General features: G+C 42.9%; 1 protein-coding gene across 1 annotated transcript in view; it reads left to right on the top strand.

Annotated features, from left to right (window-relative positions):
* Positions 1-4313: 4313 nt before the first annotated feature.
* Fgd4 (FYVE, RhoGEF and PH domain containing 4) overlaps positions 4314-22452 on the top strand; it is a 147623-nt gene continuing 129484 nt past the window's right edge. The window contains exon 1 of the mRNA XM_051150591.1: positions 4314-4530. Within this exon, the coding sequence (XP_051006548.1) occupies positions 4380-4530 (151 nt within the window). The 5' untranslated portion in view covers positions 4314-4379. The remainder of the gene's footprint in view (positions 4531-22452) is intronic.

The raw sequence follows: 22452 nt of genomic DNA, 5'->3' as shown, positions 1-22452 counted from the left end.
ACTCAATTCATATATTAATGTAAACTGAGGTGGGTGTTTGGGAGATATGGGGATCTAATGATGGTATTAGTGGCTTTATAAAGATTCCTAGAACTTCTCTGCCACTGATATAAAACGCCATGACTAAAATTAACTTAAGAAAGAAGGTGTTTGTTTTGGCATATGGCTCCCGAGGAAAAAAAAACGGTGAAGGGGGCACAGAAGCCAGCAGCCAGAGCAGGAAACTGAGACATCTGATCTTCACCCACACATACAGTGCAAACTGGAGGTTTAGTAAGGCTATTTATTGGCCCTCAAAGCCCACCCCTGTGACATACCTCCTCCAGCCAAGCCCACCCCTGTGACATACCTCCTCCAGCCAAGCCCACCTCTGTGACATACCAATGATTCACTTCCTCCAGCATCTGATAGCATCCTAATAGCATCTCCAGTTGGATACCATGTGTTCAAGTACCTGAGCCTCTGGGGTCATTGCTTAGTCCAAACGCTACACCAGGGTAGGGCATGCTTGTTCTGCCTCCATATGAAATCCTTTCTACCTTGTCAATCTGCAGCCCTTTGTATTTTGTTATTGTTACCTGATACTAAGATGAAGGCACCATGCTTTAGACATCCCAGTCTCCTAAGTCCAGTACATGATAGATTTGATTTCAAGGTTTTTATTTATTTTTTATTTTATCTCTGTGGGTATTTGGTGGCAGGTATGTAAGTGCATCACATTTGTGTAGTCTCTATACAGGCTGAAAGGAGTGTTAGATCCCCTGGAACTGGAGTTATAGATGGGTTAGAGCTGGGGAATTGAACCTGGGTCCTCTGGGAGAACAGCTAGTGTTCTTTAACTGCTGAGCCACTTCTCCAGGTCCTCCAGCCTCATATTCTTTATGAACTATCTGCCTCAAGTGTTTTGCTACAGTGCCAGAGGATGAAATATGATTAACATATTTTTAAGATTTTACTTTATTTATATGATTGGTTTGCCTGTATGTATATATATATATATATATATACCATGTCTTAGTTACTTTTCTTTTGCTGTGAAGAGACACCATGACCGAGGAAACTTGTAAAAGAAAGAATTTATTCTGAGTGAGCTTACAGTTTCATAGGGTGAGTCCACAGCCATCATAGTGGGGAGCATGGCAATAGGCAAGCAAGCGTGGCATCTAAAGAGTAGCTAAGAGTATGTACTTTGAGAAAACAAACACAAAGGGGGGAGAGAAAGAGAGAGAGAGAGGCAGAGAGAGACAGAGACAGAGACAGAGGGGGAGGATCATGCTAACTGGGAATGACATGGCTTTTGAAACCTCAAACCCTTTCTCAGTGACACACGTCTCCAGCAAGGCCATACCTCCTAACACTTCACAAACAATTCCACCAACTGTGGACCAAGTGCTCAAATATAAAGCTATGGGGCCATTCTTTGATTGGTTTTTTCAAGACAGGGTTTCTCTGTGTAGCTTTAGCTGTCCTGGACTCCCTTGAAGACCAGGCTGGCCTTGAACTCACGGAGATCCACCGCTCCTTTGCAAGAGCACTAAGTGGTAACTACTCAGCCTTGTTTCCAGGACACACACACACACACACACATTTTGAGACAGGGTCTCTTTACATAGTTCTGGCTGTCATGGAACTCACTATATATGTAGTTAGAACTACATATACAGTAAAAGTACATATATATAGTAAAAATGCATATATAGTAAAACATGCATAATAAAACTACATATATACAGGCTGCCCTCAAACTCACAGAGATCTGTCTGCCTCTGCCTGGAGAGTGCTGGGCTGAAAGGTGTGTGTCACCACACCTGGTTTCCAACATATAATTGTTGTACGTTAGAAAAGATAAATGAGCTACATAGTGAAGTCCAAGCCAGGCTGGTCTTTATAGAAGATTCTATCACGAAAAATGTTTTATATTAAAAATAATCTCATATATTATGGTATAAGAATTTTGTGCTAGTTCAATTCCTGGCAGAAGCTGTAAAACACTCCATGTGAAAACGCAGATATGCACTGATGTGAAAATATATAAGGTAAATGTAAGCAACTTAGATCAAGAAACAGAATTGTGTATAAGGATCTGAAAATCTTCCAATGAAGCAGCTTGAAATCACTGCTCTAAATGTGTACATTAAAATTCCTCTTTGACGACCTGGGCGGGGGTAGCTCACGCTTTTAATCCCAGCTCTCGGGAGGCAGAAGCAGGCGGATTGCTATGAGTTCGAGGCCAGCCTGGTCTACAAAGTGAGTTCAGGATAGCCAGGCGGACACAGAGAAACCCTGTCTCAAAAAAACAAACAAACAAACAAACAAACAAACAAAAAGCCCCAAAATTCCTCTTTGCCCCATAGAGGTGCATTTACTATGGAAAGAGAATTGTCTGCTAAGAAAAGATGTTTTTAAGGATATGTTTATTGGAATAGAAGCCAAAGAAAGTGAAAGAGTTGAGCTGAGAAGAGATGCCTTATTGGGCTACAGTTTATGGAGCTGGGCGTAGGGTTGTTTGAAGCAGTCTGAGGAGGCTTCCGAAACTGAGATAATGGCTGTGAAACTGCTTGAGCCGGAGAGCTTGAATGTGCCCCTCTCCTTCCTGTCTCTGTGGCTTAGGAACACAATCTCTTATTAGACAGGGTAGTTATCACGCGCACACACACACATGCACTCACGCACACACGCATATGGAAGTGATCTTCTTGCTCCAGCATCCCCCAACAGCGGGGGCTACAGGGTCCCCCATTGTGAACAGCATCCCCCAACAGCGGGGGCTACAGGGTCCCCCCATTGCGAACCACCCCATATGCATTTGCTCGTACTTTTCCCTGTAAGGGAATGTAAGAAATGAGTCGTTGTGACCCATTTTCAGTATAAAGTATGCTAAAGTTCAGGAGCTGTGGCTGAGCAAGTGGCCCTGGCTCCTCTCTCTCCTAGATGGAGGCTAACTCACGGCTTTTTAAAGCTGGAAAAGTAGGAGTGGTCTGCTGTGGGACTGAGCCTAGACTAAAGGCGGCAGTGTGAAACCCCAACTTATTTATTAAATAAGGTGCCAAATCCTAAACCAATACGATGGGAAATTTGGAAAGAGAGCAAGTTCTGGTCTCTGAGAAGAGAGGACAAATGTTTCTTATAATCAGGGGACTTTAACAGCCACCGCCTTGAGCCAGAGCCCCATTCCAGCTACCTTTGCCTTTTCTCTACTGTCATGTCCCTTTTCTGCAGAGTTGTCCATTTAAAGCAGCTTCGTTTTCACAACTCTCTTGAGTGTATTAGTACATTACTTTCCACAGTGCTCATGATAAATGGGGTCTTGTGCTGTTCTGGAAACCAGTGGGTGTTTGCCCCACGTATGGCTTATTCTGTGCATGAAACCTCCTGAAAGGAGCCTGCCCGTGGAGGCTGACTGCTGACCGTGCAGAGACTGGAACGCCGCAGGCCCAGAGGCAAATAAACTTAGCTTGGGCTAGCTTTATTTAGTCCAGGGCAACAGCCATTTCTTGCCCACCTCTGTCTCAAGACTGACATCCTGTGGCCATCAGATTAAAAACCTTTGGAATCTATTGGCTTAGCCGACCCACTGACTTCTAGCAGTCCCAAAGCTAAGAATGTCATGAGATAGTACCTCAGCCCTATACAATAACCTCCATCTTGCTTGTAACAGCCTCTCTGATACACCTACCAATGCACTTTAAACTTGCCTTGATTTATAACTTGCTTTGTTCTGTGAAACTGTAAGACTGCTTCTATGTTGGACCATGGAATTTGGGGTAACCCAAATCTGTGATCCTGGGCCATGGTCACTCAAAAGGGTTAAAAAAAAAAACCCAAAAAACAAACAAACAAAAAACCAAAAAAACAAAACCAAACAGTTTTATTCCCTTTAAGCTGAGAGCTGTGCCTCCTAAGATAATTCACATCTTCCTATAAGAAGAGACTGCGGTACAGACTTGGGTTCGTACTGCTCTGCTCTCCTCTGTCAGTTTCAAAGCTTTTTTAAATTTTAACTTAAAGTTTACAGCATCAGGGCCTGAGACACTTTGTCCCTTGAAGAGTGGTAAACAACGGGACTGCTCTTCCGGCAACCCGGGGCGTGGTTTGTAGGTGAGCGGGCGAGGCGGCGTTCCTGAGGTTCAGGTGAGTCCGGCAGGTGCGGGCTCCCTTCCCCAGGGCCAATGGGCGACGCCGGTCCCCCAAGCCTCTCGGGCGCTCGGGCGGGACCGCGCCTCGCTCCAGCGATTGGCTGCGCAGCGGAGGCGGCCCCGGTCGGACGGAGCCGGAGCTCGGCGGCCCGGGGAAGCCAGGCCTGCGCGGGGTGGGCGGGTGCCGGGAGCTGCTCAGCCTGGACAGCTGGCCTGGGCTTCCGGGAGGGACTGCGGGCCACCATGAACGGTGAAAGCGACCACAACTTCAGGCGGGTGGCGATCCGGCGGAAGTCGGGCTCCTACCTGCCGCCCGGGGTCCCCCGGCCCTGGAGCAGGCCCTCGCCGCACTTGCAGCGCGCAGACCACGTCCTGGTCCCGGGCCAGGCCACGGGTGAGCCGGCGGGGAGCGTGAGTGAGGCGGTGGGTGGCGGGGGGGGGGGGCGTGCCGTGGGTGGGTCGCTGGCGACCGCGGTGAGGGTCCCGGAGGGGGGGTTGGTGGGGGCGTGCCGTGGGTGGGTCGCTGGGGTGTAAGTATGCCGAGGGTGGGTGGGCTGGTGGGGAGGGCGTGCGGTGGGTGGGGGTGGGTGGGAGGGGGCCAGCGGCCAGCTCCGGCGACTGTGACCTCTCCTGTTGGGAAAGGAGCTTCGTGGTTAGTTACCCTAACTAGTTAGTTTGCTCTATCTCCAAATGCTGCTCTAGCAACCGCATGTTCTTCAAAAGTTAAGGTGTGTCTTTACAACAACTTTTATTAGGAGTTATACAGCCCGTTTTCTACGTCCTGCAATTTATGCTTCGCTAAATTCCTGCGTTCAGTTGACCTTAGTTCCCTGGCGCTCCTTTCTCGGAAGAAGCTAGCCTACTTTCCTGAGGGCAAAAGCCAGACATACAGAGATCAGGATGAAATATTTACGTTAAAAGAATTCTTTAAATATTAAAAAGAAATCTTCTCACCTTTCTTTTGTTTGCTTTCATTCTGTAATGAGCTTTGATTATTTAAATAAGACAAGAGTTGAGGGTGATTTAAGTGTCCTGTCTAGTCCTTGTCCCAATGCGGCGGAAGGCAGAAAATCCGTATTGGATGGTGTGCTGTTAAGTGTGTGCTCACGGTAGATAACGTCGTGGTGGGAGAAGCTGCGTGAAGAGGAACTGGGTCGCGCGCGGATCCTCCTCTGTAATCTTTTCCTGCTGAAGTAGGAGACTGAGAAAGTATTCCTGAGATCTTTTCCAGTTCTAAGTGTGATTCACCAAATGGTATGAAAACGTTCTCTTAATAAGTGAAAACGTTTTGCTTTGAAAAGACCTGTGTGTTTCGGAAAGGGGTGTTTAGGCTTCATGTTTTTCTTCATCAGCTGTTTTCAGTGCAGGTAGAGGGCCAACCGCACTGTTGTAGTGACGTCACTTAATTTCTTTTCAGATGCTTTGGAGAAGTGATCAAACATCCTCATTCAAGAGTCTCTGTATAGTCTATAAATTATTTTTTGTAAAGCAACTGCGCTTGAGGGAGAAAGAGTTCTGTTTGTTCTTTCGTTTGTTGTTTTCGGCTGCTGAGGGTGGAACTCAGGGTGCGGTGGGTAAACAGGCTACCCACTCGGTGTGTCCAGCTATCCTTTGTTCTTTTTTTAAATTCAAAGAGAATATGTCGCAATTTAAGAAGCAGTGTACTTATGGACAGTAGAGAAAGCTCAGCGGGCCAATTAGTCATTTGCTGGCCAACCTGGGACCAGCGCTCCATCCTGGTGGCTGTGGCGGGTTGTGCGCTTGAGTGCTTCCCCCCCATCCAGTGACGAGAAGGAAACAGCTTACAAGCAACCTTCCTAGTTTTGTTACATTGTCTCCGTATTGACCCCTTCCTGGAACTCCGCGCCTTCTGCCGGGATTGTCGACCTTGGGAAGTAATTAATTGTATCTGAATAGCCGTAGCTGTGTATCTGAATAGCCGTAGCTGTTCCTTTTACGTAGCAAGATCGTTAGCAACTTCACAAAGGAGAAGGTCTAGTTTCTAAACCTTTTACTGACACCACACCTTGTTGAATTTGGGAAGTGTAAGAAGACAAGCTAGAGACTGCTTCTTCCTTTGAGTCAAATGTGGCTTTCTTCTTAAATCTCATCAAACCATCCGTCATTAAATAAATGTGCCTTCCTCAAAAAAATAAATCAAATTAAATTCTTGGGCTGTGCCGGTTCGTTCTGTAACTCTCAGGGGGAAATTATATGTGAAAGCCACACAATTGAGGTGAATCAGAGTGGACAGTCCTCCATAGAAATGTTACTTTTCTTGAACAAGAAAGTCAGAGAAGAGAAAAACTTAGCCAAAGCTACAGGGGAAACACTTGGGGCCCCAGGGTTTGGAAGGCTGAGCTTTGAGGGCTAGCATAGGCTACAGGCTGAGACTCTGCCTCAACACCAGGCAAAGCCATCCAAGCAGTGACAGCAAAGCTAAAACAACAGCACAAGAAGAGACAAAAAGAGAAATCAGATATCAATCACTGTTTTGCTAGATTCTGTGGCTGTGAAACAGTATTTTTTCAGTACTGTTATTTTGTGTGAAAAAATAATGAAAACAAAGTCTATAAACTGCATTTTTGCATTTGTCTGAATGTTAAGTCCTCATCTGAGTGAAGCAGAGATGTAAAGGTTTAGGACAGAGATTTGGGGGTCATGTAGCATTCATTAATATAGCTTTTATCAGTAACTGTGAAATTCACTGGAGAGTGGAAAGTCGTGATGCTTAATAAAATTGGAATGGTTAAAGAAGATTACACACATTACTTGTCTGGCACAGGCAACCATGCTAGGTAGTATTATAACAAATAACCATATATTCATTTATGTGTCTCCTAAAATCTGCCCCTAAGAAATTCTGAAATGAACGAATGACTGTTCTCCTCCTTCATGTTGAGTAGCTATTATCTATCGAATGCCCTTTTTAAATTCAGAAATGTGTTGTGATACATATAAATATACATGCACATAGATTTATTTCATAAAAATCATACTCGGAAGAGAATATGATGCTTGTTTACAGGTGAAGAGATTCTTTAAGTTTGCTGGAGTAATTAGCTGGTGATTTGTGGGCCAGGATTCAAACCTTAGTTTGTCTGGCCTGTAGCTGTCTTTTAGGATTCCTTAGGAAATGTCTTCATGAATCTTAAGGAAGTGTTTGGCAGGCATTTAGAATTTAAAGACTCCAGATAGACTTCTGTCTTAGAAGGAGTATTTTGACAATTGTGGACCCACTGTTTAATTTTTTAAAAGAATTTTATTATTTTACATATGTGGGTGTTTTGACTGCATGTTTACCTATGTACCATGTGCATGCCTGCTGCCCAAGGAGGTTTGAAGGCATTAGATCACCTAGAGCTGGGGCCACAGACTGTTGTGAGCCACGATGTGGGTGCTGGGAATTGAACCCCCAGTCCTTTGGAAGAACACCCTGTGTTCTTAACTGCTGGGCCACCTCTCCAGCCTCTGAATTCACATTTTAAGATTTAGAAGACAGCCACGTATGATTACTTACGTGTACCTGCAATCCTAGCGTATGGGAGGCTGAGGTAAAAAGGGCATCATCATACCTTCAAAGCCCACAAGGTGAGTTAGGTCCAGGCCAGTCTGGACAGAGGAGTGAGAGTTTGTCTCATACCAGGTGAAAACAACAAAAACAAAACGGAAGCAGAGAAATCAAGATGCAGTTTGGGTACGTATCCTCTCTCAACATTGGTTTCTTCATGGTGAAAATCAAACAGCCTTTGCAGAACAACTTCTTTCCATGAATTCTAACCCCCAACGGGCACTTCAGGTGAAATCTGCGCTCTGGGTCTCATATGCTATCTGGGTTGGTGGGATCTGGTCTCATATACCTGCTGTTCCACACTGGATAGTCACAAACATGCTATGTCATATACACAGGTGGGTTAAAGGGGTTAAAAGTAGCCCAAGATATTTTGACTCTAAGGAATACGCGCAGTGTAAGATTAAAGGGGTTTTTGTTAGCAGGCGAGCTTATTCTATTTATATTATAATTGCTGATGAACTTGTACGTCTGCCAGCTCATTTTGGGCTTTATCCCAGTTACATAGTAAACTGCATGGAGGTTTTGGGATTGGTGACCTCTCCCCTGCTCAGTGTTGTTTCTGCTAACCCCCACTTAAAGCAGCTCATTTCATCACCCTGTTGTCTCATGAAGTGTCTGCACTGATGACATCCTTCTGTTGAAAACTGAAGTTTCCAAGGGGAAGGTGTCTCACGTGTGGAGTTCAACCCTTGGTAAAGATTCTACAAGGCTGATTAGCTGACAAGAGATTGAGTGATTGCTCAGAGCCAGTAATCTTGAGTTTCCAAGGCAGCTGGGTTGGATTTCAAGTTAAGCACTTGCTCCTGGAGTCCTTAGGGCCTTGCCTCTGAGAAGGCTTTCCCACTGGGGCTCATCGCAAGCACTTGCATGAAGAGGGCGCAAGAAGCAACTGTTGTTTTTCTGGAGCGGTTTTAATAACATAGTCTGCGTTTCTCAGCTGTCCCTCCGTTCCATTTTCCTCTCAGAAATGCTCTTGACTGAGTTTAAAACTCATAGGCCAGACTGTAAATCCAGAGATGGAAGTGTGGAGCGCAGCGCAGCATCAGCTGGAGAAAGGCTCCTGTTGGCCACTGGTGTGGAGGCCGCACATGGGTTTGGATTTTTTGGGTTTTGTTTTGTTTTTGTTTTTTTTGTTTTTTGGCAAAGAATCTGCGTGTTTCCTGCCCTTGTCCTAAGAATTCACACAAGATTGATTTAAAAGTAATGGGCTAGTTCCTTTGCCAGAGAGAAAATTTCAAGACAGCATAGATGATGTTGAGCCTATACAATGCTTTTTCAGTTTTATAGAACGCATAGGCAGTTCTATAGTGAAGAGCAAATGAGGCTAAAAGAAATACAAAATGTACAGTTTGGAGAAAAAAGACCACACTAAGGAGCTGAGTGCCACTAAGTATCTTTTTCCTGCTCTCTACTAGAACCTCAGGAATGGTGCCTGCAGGATAAGCCCCCTCCCCGCCAGCTGAGCTTACAACTTGTGAAAGGAGAAAGCCTAAGGGGTTGCTTACTTCTAGAAAGCAATTGCTTTAACTTAAAAAAAAAAAAAAAAAAAAAAAACCTGCTGCTGCTGTAGTTCAAGCGGGTAAGGGTCTTTCCCAAGTTGGCATCCACATTTGGTAGCATTGTTTTTTGAGACTGGCTTTGGAGGTATGAAAGGTGCAAGAGAAAGGGGCACCATGGATTTACCCTCGGCGACTTTAGAGAGCTGCTGAGGCCAGGCTATACCTGGCTATGTAGTTTCTGTAAAGCAGTTGTCGGCCTTTGCAGGAAACTGTGAAAGCTCAGCTTGAGTTTTGGTGGAACTCCAAGATACTGGAGATGCCAGAGCCATAAGACTTCTGCGGAGGAAGCTGCAGACAGGGAGCGGAGCCAGCCCAGGGAAGAGCGTGTGCTGTAGGCAGGAAAGCGGAAGGGGGAAAGCATACGAGCCCTGTGAGGTGTAAGTCCCAGACACGGATGTGGAGGACAAGGCATTGTGCTTGGTGCTTAGTGTCCGGCTTAGTTGTGGTCCTCTTTAGCCCTGTTTCCCGCAGTATGCTTCCATTCCTCAAACCTGGAATAGGAGCGTGTATTCTGTTATTATCGGTTTGAAATAGATAATTTATCTTTGACTTTACTGGAGGCAGTTGTAGGGGTCTTGGTGGGGTTCATTTTCTCTGCCAGTTAAAGAATTCAAAGGCAGGAAACATCTGTAAGCCAACAGGTAGCAGCAGAGAAAACTCAAGCATCACAGACAGAAATCAGCCGATGGAAGGTGTTTATTGCACACACATGCAGGAGACACCCAGAGAAAAGGAAGACCTGTTACAGGGCAGAGGGGGTTGCTTGGAAAACTGAAAACTCCAGTCTTTTCTCCAGTGTTGGGGGTTTTAAATCCTCTGAAGAGTTTTCCTCCCCTTCTTTAGGGTTGGTCTGTTTGAAGACAGATAAGATGGTTGATTGGTCTGCAACCATGTGTGATATGTCTTGATCTGGCTGCGAGCCAGCCCATCAACAGGGGACCTGACAGCTTTTGCCTCAGGCCAGGAGGTCGAGGAAGAAGCTGGTCATCTTGGAAATTTACTACCTTTATTACCTACCTAGACGTGGGCCTCTCCCTATCTGTCTGCCTACCAAGGAGTCTGTTTAACTCCTGGTCTCTCAGCTTTGGGTCTCAGAAGAGACTTTGGACTTCTAAACATGTCGAGACTGTTAAAACTGTATAGAACTTTTGAAGTTGGGTTAAATAAGATGGCTGTGAACCTATGGGGTCCAGAAACGCATGTGATTGTTTGAAAGAGAAATGCCTTCTTAGGCGCAGGTATTTGAACACTTGATGTCCAGTTGGTGGTGCTGTCTGGGATTTATTGACCCTTTGGGAGATGCAGCCGTGTTGTAGGGAGTAGATCGTGCTTATTGACTTGCCTAACTTTCTGCTTCCTGGGTATGGATGGAAATGTCTCAGCTGTCTTTCTGCTCCTGTTGTGTGCTGCCACAGCTTCCCTTTTACTATGGACTTCTTTTCTGGAATGGTGAGTCAACTCTTTACCAAGTTGCTCTTGGTCTTGGTATTTTTTTTTTTTTTCCCCGAGACAAGGTTTCTCTGTGAAGTCTTGCCTGTCCTGGACTCACTTTGTAGACCAGGCTGGCCTTGAACTCACAGCGATCCACCTGCCTCTGCCTCCCGAGTGCTGGGATTAAAGGCGTGCGCCACCACGCCCGGCTGGTCTTGGTATTTTTGTCACAACACAAAAAGTCGAACGGCCACAGAGTAGCAGTGGTCCTTTCTTCACGTGGCACTTGGGTTCTACTTATTCCTGCCTGATGCCCAACTGGACCCCTTGCACCTGTCGTAGGTCTTTTCTACACTGCTGTTGTCTCTTAATCCTATCGTATCTCTCTTCAAATGCACCCTAATTTATGCTACTCGTAATTACCACCCAATGTGTGTCTACAGTGGCTAACTGGCCTTTCACTTCTGACCTCCTGGCATTGACTCTCCTTTTTGTAGCCCTCCTCCTGGTCTGGAGCACACTGAGCAGTCCGGGAAATGGTTCTCTGGTTCCCCTGGGCTTTGCTTCTTTTACTCTCTGACTTCTTTCTCCCCTTTTCTCCTGTGAAGTATTCTTAGACTTTAACCATGATGCTCGCTGAGGTGCTGATGACTTTGTGTATCAAGTTACTCTCTGTGCTTCCTATGCGGCCTTGATTTATTTCGTTGTCTCTTTGCCCTCCCCCCAATAGCTGCTAGCACGGAGCAGTAGTTGTGAAGTCAGCAATGAATTTCCAGCCACCATCCTGCAATCTGATGTTTATTCTTAATTTCTCTGTGGTATTTTCACTTTTTAAAAGCTCTTTTCCTGGTCTACATCACTTCAATTTCCCTACTTTATTGGTTCTTTAAAAGTTACCTATTTTTTCCCCTTGTTGTTCCTTTCCTTTGTCCTCTGGTCCTTTTATTATTATTATTTTCTTCCTTTATATCTTTACTCCCCAGTCTTCATGCAACCTCCTGTTTCTGGGTCTATTTACTCACCCATACATACTGCTCTTCTGGGACTAGTATCCTGAATATAAATGTCCAAGGGACCCCAAAATTGGGATTTTAAAATAATTGCTGAACTCCAGTCCCTCCATAGAGTTTTACTTACTTTGATAGGTTTGGGCCTTAGATTTCAAAGCAAACAAAAAACCAAAAACCAAACTTTATTCTCATCTGTTTTTCTGCTTGTCTGTTAGTCAGCTATCTATTCTTATCTTTCATCTTTTTTTCATGTACGAGCCACTGCCGAACCTCTTTTTTTTTCTCTTCATAATTCTTCCAACAATAGTGGTATAATTTTGAAGTTTGTAATTCTATAAAATTCCACAGTAGTTTTCTTCCTCTCTCCTCCGCCCTTTCATTATTGGGATGTCACCTGGGGCCTCATGTACATTTGACAAGTAGTTTACCGTTCAGTCTCTTTCATTCCTTTTCTCCCATGCCTGCTCTCCCTCCACTTTTCCACTCCTTAAAGATAGTAAAACAACACCAACAGCTCCCCACCAGGGCCTAGGACTTCTCAGGCCATGAGATTTGACTCAGTTTACAGTACCAGACATGAAATCTGTCCTGTGGAATGAGACCCTGATTCTAAGCTGAAAGTGATTGGTTACCTCTATAACAGACTTGCTACTGTTGCATTGGCGGGCATACGCTTCCTGGCATGGCAGTAATGTTATACCCAGGGTTCACAGTCAGTTAAGACTGTGGACAGCTCTCCTGCCACCCCACCCCAGCCGCATCAGAGTATGTTATAAGCACGACGCATAGCCATCTGGAAGGAAGCTTGATTTCTCTATGACCTGTGAACAGGACATGCGGTATCAACGTCTTAAAGTTCTTTATTCTAAATAGCAATACCATCTGTGATGTGTAGTTGTCCCTCCTTCTGTAGGCTGCCTCTTAGATCTACTGAAGTTTTTCTTTGCTTTTTTTTTTTTTTTTTTGGTATGCCATCCAATTTGTTAATTTTTAGGATTAGTTTTGGTGCTTTTGGAGTCCTTTCAGAACATTACTTGTTTTTTTTTTTTTTTTTTTTTTTTCTTTCTTTCTTTTTTGTTTTTGTTTTTTGAGGCAGGGTTTCTCTATGTAGCCTTGCCTGTCCTGGACTCACTTTGTAGACCAGGCTGGCCTTGAACTCGCAGAGATCCGACTGCCTCTGCCTCCCGAGTGCTGGGATTTCAGGCTTGTGCCATAGTGCCTGGCTCAGAACATGACTTTTTATGCTTATTTCTTCAAGTGTTTTTTACTCCAGTTTCAGAGTTTTAGCCTTTGATGAAGGTCTTTAATGAAGGCCTTTGATCTGTTTTCAATTGCTTTTTATACAGGATGAAATATATGGATCTAATTTCATTCTTTCCCATGTAGAAATCCAGTTTGGCCAGCAGGGGTTATCTTTTCTCCAGTTACGTTTTTTGACACTTTTCTAAAATATTATGCTGCTGTAGTGATGTGCATCTATTTCACTCCGTTGATCTACATGTCCATTTTGAGCCATTCCCTTGGTAACGTTAATTCTTGGGCTTTTGTTCTTGTTTCGATGTTATTAATAGGGTTCCTTTCCTTAATTTCTCTCTGCAACTTTGTTAATGCTATATGGAAAATCTTCCAATGTTTGTGTGTAGATTTTATATCTTGTAACTTTGCTGAAAGCTGTAAGGGGGCTTTTTCTTTTGATAGACTCTTAGGATTTTTCAAGTGTAGGTTCCTATTGTCTGCAAATAAGAATAATTTGACTTCTTATTGCTCTAAGACTTGGAGCACCATATTGAATAGAAAATGAACAACTGCTTATTCTGTGTTTCAGAAGAAATGCTCTCAGTTCCTCCCTTATTCTCTCAGTTCCTCCCTGTTTACTGTAGTGTTGCCTATAGGCTTGACATAGATAGCCTTTCTTATGTTGCTTCAGGACTTTTTATCACAAAAGATGTGAAAGCTTATTAAAGGCCTTTCCTGGGCCAATTGAGGTGATCATGTGGTTCTTATCTTTAAGTCTCTTTCTTTGTTCTGTTACACTTATTGATATGTATATGTTGAATCCTGTCATCTCCAAAATGAAAATCTGGCCATGGTATATAATATTCTTAATGTGTTCTGAATTTTATCTGTCAGAATCTTACTGAAGAAATGAATCTATGTTCATGAAGGAAGTTGATCAAAACTATTGTTTAAGGTTTTTCAAAACTATTATTTCACAATTTCATATATATGCTCACAATTGCAATGGTCATATCCATGTGACAGTACCCCACTTCACTCCTTCCAAAAGTGTACCTTAAACAGTCCTCTCAGCTCCTCTTCTGTAATGTTCCATGGATCTCAAAGGTGGTGGCGTAGATGTCCTATTTGGGCTAAGCACTCAGCAGTCTCAGCAGTTTAGTTACTTATAATTCCAAATTTTGACTGTTGTTCACTGTAAGCCATAGAGGACAGAATAGAGTTTCAAGGCGCGTGTGTGTGTGTGTGTGTGCGTGTGCATGTGTGTGTTCTATATAAATTATATCTTGTATCCATATTAGGTAAGGACTTTTACAATCAATAAAAGGACTGATAATCTTGTAATAAAATGATCAAGAGCCTTGAATAAATAATTTACAAACTAAAATCAAATGGCTAATAAGGGTGAAAGAAAATTTCAGCCTCACTGATAGTAAGGATAGATGTTATTACATGCCCCTCAATATGGCTGATGTTGAGAAGATTGAACTGACAGCTGTTGGTCATGATGGTGAATATGAAACCAAAATTGTCATGTGTTGCTGCTAGAGTTGGAATTGGTATAATGGCTGAGCAGTATCTACAGTGGCTAAACCAATGAAAATTTTAGTTTTGATAAAAATATACAGTAAAAATTCTTGTATGTATACACTGAAATGTCATGAGCACCTATGACCAATTCACAATAATAACTGCGCTTCAGCTATATGTAACATTGTGAATGACTGTTGCAGTATGGACAAAAACAGCGGAACACATAAAACAAATAAAAGTCTGTATATAAAACTGAGAATTGGGATTGAATTAACAGTCTTTTAAATCTGTTTCATGGTCCATCCTGCCCACTCCCACATTTGCTTCAAGTGCTGGGGATCTAGTCTAGGGCTGGCTTTTCTTAACTGGGTAATTTCTTTTAAGAGTGGTGGCTATTTTTGCTGAAGGAGGTAGTAACAGGAAGTGGAAATGAATTGATTTTGGCGGGGCTAGGGGAGGGGGGAGGAGAGCTGAAGTCGGTGGACTGTGGTGCTCTTATTTCTGGAGTGAGTTAGCCAGATTAAATACATGTGTTCGTTTTTGTCAGTCTTTTGAGATGTATTACATTGTGGATATTCTTTTTATATTAAATCAAAGTAAAATATACCATAAAATTTAAGTTTTTTTTTAAAAAACCCAATTGTGGTTTAAAAAAAAGCATACATACATGGGTGAAATGGTGTTTGACACTGTCAGTTATGTGATTGGTATACTGGCATATCTTCTGTAGACGTTTAGCCAAGTGAAACAAAGGAGCAAAGGTCATTGATTAGTAAGGAATGTGACGTTCCTCTAACATTCACCAGCTGGAGATGTCTGGGTGTGTTCATGAGCTGGACGTGGTGGCATATGGGACATGCAGGAGAGTGAAGTAAAGCCGGAAAGCCTGTGCATGGCAGACTGTGATCGCTTCGGAGAGTACTAAGGGCCAAGTAAAGTATTTAACGAAGACTGTCCCTTCCTTATAGGAAAGACCTCAGATGACTATAGTACTCATAGCATGGCTCTTTAAAAACAAGTTTTTATGAGCGTAGTGTCTATGGACTCCTATGTTAAGATTTTCCACTTTTGTTTTTGCTATAAAGCAGGTTTTGAACAAATTTGACTCTATCCTACATAAATGCTACTCTGCATTACACTGCTTAAGAATGCCTCGGTTGCCAGTTGGGAATTACCTCTTTATGTGGATTAGGACTGTGCCCTTAAGATGATCATTCCATGTTTATCAATGTTGAGGTTCATGTGGGTCTCAGGTGGGACTGCCTTCCTCCTGTGGAAACTGGCATGGTGTCTTCTGGTATTGTGAAAGCTGCTCCTCAGAGAGGAGGTGTCGGGTCAGTTACGGTTCAGTGGTGTGTATGGTGGCTTTAGCAATAAGAACTCACCTCTATGTCTGGAGGCAGCAAAGAGACACAGGTTATATGCTTAGGGAGTCTCCTGAACAGCTCAGGCATCTCCTGTCTAGTTGCTGTTAGATAGCCTTTGGTTTTTAGAGGGAGCATTGTTAACCCAGATGAGAGAAGTTTATTAAAATAAATGTTATTTATACACAGAATTATATGTATTTTAAGTTTTTTAGGTAGTTAGTATGATTGCTTATGAATTTGTCAGATATCTTTTTATTGTTATTTTACTTTCTTCTCTCCTTTTTCTCTATTTACCTCTCTTACCCTTCCTCAAAGAGCTCCCCCTTCCAGTATCCCCTAAGAGATAACTTGTACCCTGTTATTGACCTTTCTATTGCTCCTGAGCCCACCTATCCTTGGAAGAGGTCCTGTCCTGTTTTAGTCAGTGTTCTATTGCTGTGAAGAGACACCATGACCACAGCAACTTTTATAAAGGAAAAATTTAATTGGGGTTGCTGTACAGTTTCAGAGGTTTAGTCCATCGTCATCATCATCATCATCATCATCATCATCATCATCATGGCGGAAAACATGGCAGCACGCAGGCAGGCATGGTGCTGCAGAAGGGGATGAGAGCTTTATATCCGGATCTGCAGGCAGCAGCAGGAAGAGAGAGCCACTGGGCCTAACAAGGGCTTTGGAAACCTCAGTGTCCATCCCCACTGGCACACCTCCTCCAACAAGGCCACACCCCTAACCCCTCTCAAACAGTGCCACTCTCTGTTGACTAAGCATCCAAATATATGAGCCTATAGGGGCCATTCGTATTCAAACCATCATACCCTCTCTGGAGCCAAAACTTCTAGGCTAGCAGGACTTAAGGTTGTGGGAACAGGAAACAAAAAAATTTCCTAGTGGGTCAGTAGAGATGATAGTGAGTGGAGCTATTCCTCCTTTTCACTCCTTGCTTCCTAGACAGGTGAATCCTGGCTATGGGAGAAACTGTACTGTGCATTGGAACTAGTTCAAAGCATATGTCTGGAGAATCCTGCTCCAGCCCCTCTAGGTGTCTGTTGCCTAGTCGGTGCTGTAATTGTGTCTTCAAATGGACATCCCATCATTCTCTGAGGACAGCTGTCTCGGGATCTCGGGGACCATGTCAACATAATAGGTCCATGAGCATTGGCTCTCCGCCACACTCGCCTGTCTGTGAAGTGAGTTCCGTGGTAAGAAGCAATGCTGTGTTTCCAAGTCTCTAAGTCTACAGATGGTAATTTTGGCAGAAGTATTATGTGCAGGAAAAGGCAGATTTGTAATCAGAGTAAGTATGTATTCCAGTAAAGGCGAAGCATTGTCTTTCTCGTGGAGGAACTGGTACAATGGAGTCAGCCTGAGACCCTGAGCCACTGGACCTAACTTGAGCTCTGGAAATCTCAAAACCCATCCCCACTGGCATACCTCCTCCAACAAAGCCACACCCAGCCTGGGCTGGTATCTCTTGGAAATGGTACCATACAGAGTCTCAGTGTAGTCTCTGTTGTTGGCAGATCCACTGGATTATATTGTCCAATGATAGACCAGTCTGCATAGCAGCCTGGACCTGTTGAAGAGCCCTTCTCCTGTTCTATGCTCCTCTCAAACTAACAGCTTTCCTAGTCACTTTTTGTATATGGGCCAGAGTAACACACTGAAGTGAGAACTGTGCTGCTTCCAAAGTCCAAATAGGCCCAGTAAACATTGTGTTTATGTCTTGGTAATGAGAGGTGCCTAGTGCAATTACCGTATTTTCCAGTGTATAAGACAACCCATTCTTTAACTTGAGCTTTTCCAGTTAAAATATAGAGTTTGGAATGTACTCACCATTTAAGACTACCTCTCCTCCAACACACATCCTGTGCAGCCGACTAGGGCTACAAACTCTATATTTTAACTGGAAAAGTTCAAGTTGTGGGTCATCTTATACACCAGAAAATATGGTCCTTCACCTTAGAAGGAATATCTCTGCATGACCCACACCACTGAATTCATAGAAATTTCACCAAGGCGCTTGAATTTTGGTTGGATTTATTTCCCATCCTCTGATGTACATGTGTGTTACCAGTGAGTCCAAATCGATTGTGACCCGATCAGCATAATGTAATCAATAGAATGGAACAGGGTGATGTTTTGTGGAAGAGGTAGATGATCAAGATTGCTTTGAACTAAGTCATGACACAGCTGGAAAGTTAATATATCCTTGAGGTAAAACTGTAAAGGAATATTGCTAGGTGTTCCAACGGAAAGAAAATTGCTTCTGATGATCTTTATGGACAGGTACAGAGGAAAACACATTTGCTAGGTTAATAGCTGCATGCTTTGTACCAGAAGATGTGTTAATATACTCAAGTAAGGGTCCGGTTCCTGGTACCAAGTCTGTATTAGTCAGGGCTTTTTAAAGAAACAGAAGTGATAGAATAAATCTATCTATCTATCTATCTATCTATCTATCTATCTATCTATCACCGTCTATCTAATCTATATCTGCTGTAAATTTATTACAGACTGTGGCCTGGCTAGTCCAACAATGGCTGCTTCCTCAGAGAAAGTCCAAGAATCTAGCAGTTATCTGGCACAAGGCTAGATGTCCCAGCTGGCTTACAATATGTGTTACAATCCTAAAGAAATAGACTAAGCATCAACGAAGGAATGAACTTAACGGCGAGTATGAGAGCAAGAGGGCGAAAAGCAAACGCTTTTTTGTCCCATGTCCTTTAGAATTTCTGCCACCGGAAGGTGTGGCCATGAATTAGGGCGAGTCCTCCCACATCAATGAACCAACCAGGAAACAGCCCTCACAGTTGTGAGCAGACGCTTGTGCTTTAGTTAATTTCAGATGTTGTCAAGTCGACAAACACTAGCCATCACAGCAGTCAATCTGTAGCATTCTATTTCTTACTTTTCCACAAATGTTCAAAGCTTTATATATAGAGTCACTAAATTCCTTTATCCTCACAAGAGGTTAGTCGGGCGTATCAAATAAATTTATCCTGCTTGTGTCCTGAAATAGTTCACACCATAAATTTCAGTGTCTTTAGAGGCCATTGAGGTGGAGAGCTAGCTCCAGAGACTGCAAATCCCACTGCATAAATTCATCCTTATAATTCTGTGTCTCTAGAAGCACTTGTGCTGATATTTAGTTTGTTGTCTTGGGCGTGCTCTAGAGGAAGGAAGCCAATAGAATTAATATATATTAAAGAAAATTTGTGAAGAAGTCAATAATATATATATATATATATATATATTTGATTGTCTTACATGATACTGGATGGATTGTCTTAATATTGGCCGTGTTTACACTGGAGAGGCTGAGAACCTGGTATCTGCTCAGATCATGAAACACATCTCAGCAATCTCAGTCTGATGGTGACAGCCTGGAGGGTTCCTGAAGAGCCACGGTGCTTCAGGCCACGTTGGATGGCTGTGGTACTTTAAGTGAGAATGACCCCCATAGGCTCATGTGAATACGTAGTCACTAGGGAATGGAACTGTTGGAGAAGGATTAGAAGGACAGGGGAGGCCTTGTTGGAGGAACTGTCTCACTGTGGGTGGAATTTGTGGTTTCAAAGACTCACATCAGACCCAGTGTTGTATGTCTCTGTCTTTGTCTCTGTCTGCCTCTGTCCATCCTTTTCTCTCTTCCCGATGCCTTCAGATAAGGATGTAAAGCTCTGAGTTTTTGCTCCAGCACTGTTCCTGTATGCCTCCTGCCATGACGATCAAGAACAACCCCTATAAAACTGTTAGCAAGCCCCCAATCAAATGCTTTATTTTGGAAGAGTTGCCTTGGTCATGGTGTCCCTTCATAGCGATAGAACTGTGACTAAGACAATGGCGCCCAAGAAGCTGGGTTCCAGTCTCAGCTACAGCAGCTATGTCAGTGCAAGCAAGAGCAGGATAAACTTAAGATCAGGGTAGATGAGCTTACCAGTAAGACAGAAAGGCGAGCAGGCAAAGTGTCATCTTGTATGTGGACTATCCCCTCCCATCCTGCCCCCGCCCCAAATACAGCTCATATGTAAGGTGAGTCTTCCCCTACATGTTAATTAGAAGTTAAGATATTGTATTCTATTATAATAATACAGTTCTTATAATAAGAAAATGCCTCATGAACTCAGATTAATTAAAAGTAGATAATTGCTCACAAGGAGGCCCGAAGACTTGTTGTTGTTGTTGTTGTTTTTGATACTGTCATTAGAATTAACCATCATACTGCTCAAGATTAGAATCTATTGCAAAGTCAATAGTTCAGCCTAGGTCTAGTATGTTAGCTCATTCTCCTGATATATTTTTCAGATATATTAGTAGTGGTATTTGAAAATGCCAGTGGCTAAGGTAAATAAAACAACTGATTTTCCCTAATAAAATCACTATTAGATATTTCTCATTATCATTACTATTGAGTTTTTAATGTAAAATTCTATTAATTGTATGCAACAATCTAATGACTGCACTTGTTCCTGTGTCTGGAGTTCATCAGTTACTCATCATATTTAAGATATTAATATTTTTATGTTGTTTTGTTAATACGTTATTTAGATAGAAAAAAGTACTTCAGGGAAGTTAGTTTTGAATCAATTGCATATAGAAAAACCCCACAAATATTCAAATAATAATTAAAATGGCTATTCAGTTGTGATGGCATGTGCCTATAAGCTCAGCTCTTAGGAGTCTGAGGCAAGGTTTTTAAAGATCACTGAGTGTTTCCACAAAACAAACAGAAAACTTACTGGGAGAAATTTAAGATCACTGTGTATTTTAAGAATGGATGTATATTCACATAGTTTGTAAACTATGCTCTGTAGTTATTTCTTTTATCTTTGTAAAGTTTTAACTTGATGTACATTGTGGTTTTATTTTGGCTTCTGCTTATCAAATATTTATACCCAGTTCCACCAATGCTTATGCCAAGGTTTGCCCTTTGGGTGCCATCAACTGCAAATGTATTGAGTTTCTTAACCTGTTGTCTAATGCACAGTTATTGTTTTTCTTTTCTACTTTAAAAAATACTTTATTCTAATGTTACTGTATCTTTGGATGTCCATCTTAAACAGCAAATGCCCATACTGTGTACTCATCTTTACACTAGTGCAGTAACATATATGTTTTAAGTTATTTTGCATTAATGTAAATTTTGATATAAAAATAAAAAAAAATCCTGCCTTCTCTTTGAATACAGCTGACCACACTGAAGAATACTAGCGTCTTTATTGGACACACTCACTGAGGTCTGCTAGCCTTTTCTGTCATTGTCATCCAGACACTACAGCACACTACCATTTGCTTTCTCCTGTTTGGTTTTTACTCGACAGGAAGTATCATGTCCTTTTACTTACAACTAAACTCGAACCAGGCATGGCTGTACACTCCTTTAATCCCAGCACTCCGGGAGACAGAAGCAGGAGGATTTCTATGAGTTTGAAGCCAGTTTCAGGCCTAAAAACAAAAACCTTTGATTTTTGTCTAAGTTTCCAGATATTTGTAAAAATATATCAAATTCTAGACAATGTGTGTGCAGAAAGGTGGGGGTCTTTTCCCCCACCCCCATTGGTGACAGTCAGGGGGATAATGCTACCAACATGTCCAGGAAGTGCTTTGCTGTTTGGTATGGGTGGGTGGTGTCACCTTCATTTACAGTCCCCGGGGCCTGCAGAGCCACGTCACAGAAGAGTGCTGCAGTGGCACCCCCAGACCTGTCTCAGCAGGGTGCCCACTATATTACCATCAGTGTTCTAAGTTTTCTGGAACAAGATAACCCATAAGTTTAAGAAAACAACCACAAAGCCAGTGTCCCTCAGTGTCTGTCAGACTTAATGGCCAGTAAACATAGCTTTTCATCTGTCCCCCCCCCATGTTTTCTAAAATTGTCTGTCTCCCAATAAACCAGTTAATTAAAAATTACAAATAATTGCAGTGTTTCCTAATTTTAGAAGAAGAAACAACTGCAGGGGAGTTGTTACATACCAGCTTTTGTGCCTCCCTTTTGTCCTGTCGGAAGAGAACACTCAGAGCTTTTGTGCCTCCCTTTTGTCCTGTCGGAAGAGAACACTCAGAGCTTTTGTGCCTCCCTTTTGTCCTGTCGGAAGAGAACACTCAGAGCTTTTGTGCCTCCCTTTTGTCCTGTCGGAAGAGAACACTCAGAGCTTTTGCATAGTGAATGTAAATGGAAGAAAATAGGAAGGTATAAGAAATTATGGGATGCCGGGCATGGTGGCGCAGCCTTTCATCCCAGCACTCGGGAGGCAGAGGCAGACGGATTGCTGTGAGTTCGAGGCCAGCCTGGTGTACAAAGTGAGTCCGGGGCAGCCAAGGCTACACAGAGAGACCTTGTCTTGAAACCCCCCCCAAAAGAAAGAAAGAAAGAAAGAAAGAAAGAAAGAAAGAAAGAAAGAAAGAAAGAAAGAAATATAGAATAGTATTTGGCCTAATAGACAAATGAAATAAAACAATGTGTAGGGAAATGGATAGAACCAGGAAGTATTTTACTGAATGAGTGGTGTTAACCCCAAAAACCAGACACCACGAACTCTCTCTTATTTGGATCGTAGCTCCAAACTTTTAGATGTCAGTATATAACCTAGAACAAGTGCA

This window comes from Acomys russatus, chromosome 8 (assembly GCF_903995435.1).
Source record: "Acomys russatus chromosome 8, mAcoRus1.1, whole genome shotgun sequence".
In the NCBI taxonomy this organism is placed as follows: Eukaryota; Metazoa; Chordata; class Mammalia; order Rodentia; family Muridae; genus Acomys; species Acomys russatus.
The sequence above is the reverse complement of the archived record's forward strand: the minus strand, read 5'-3'. Positions and strand labels throughout refer to the sequence as shown.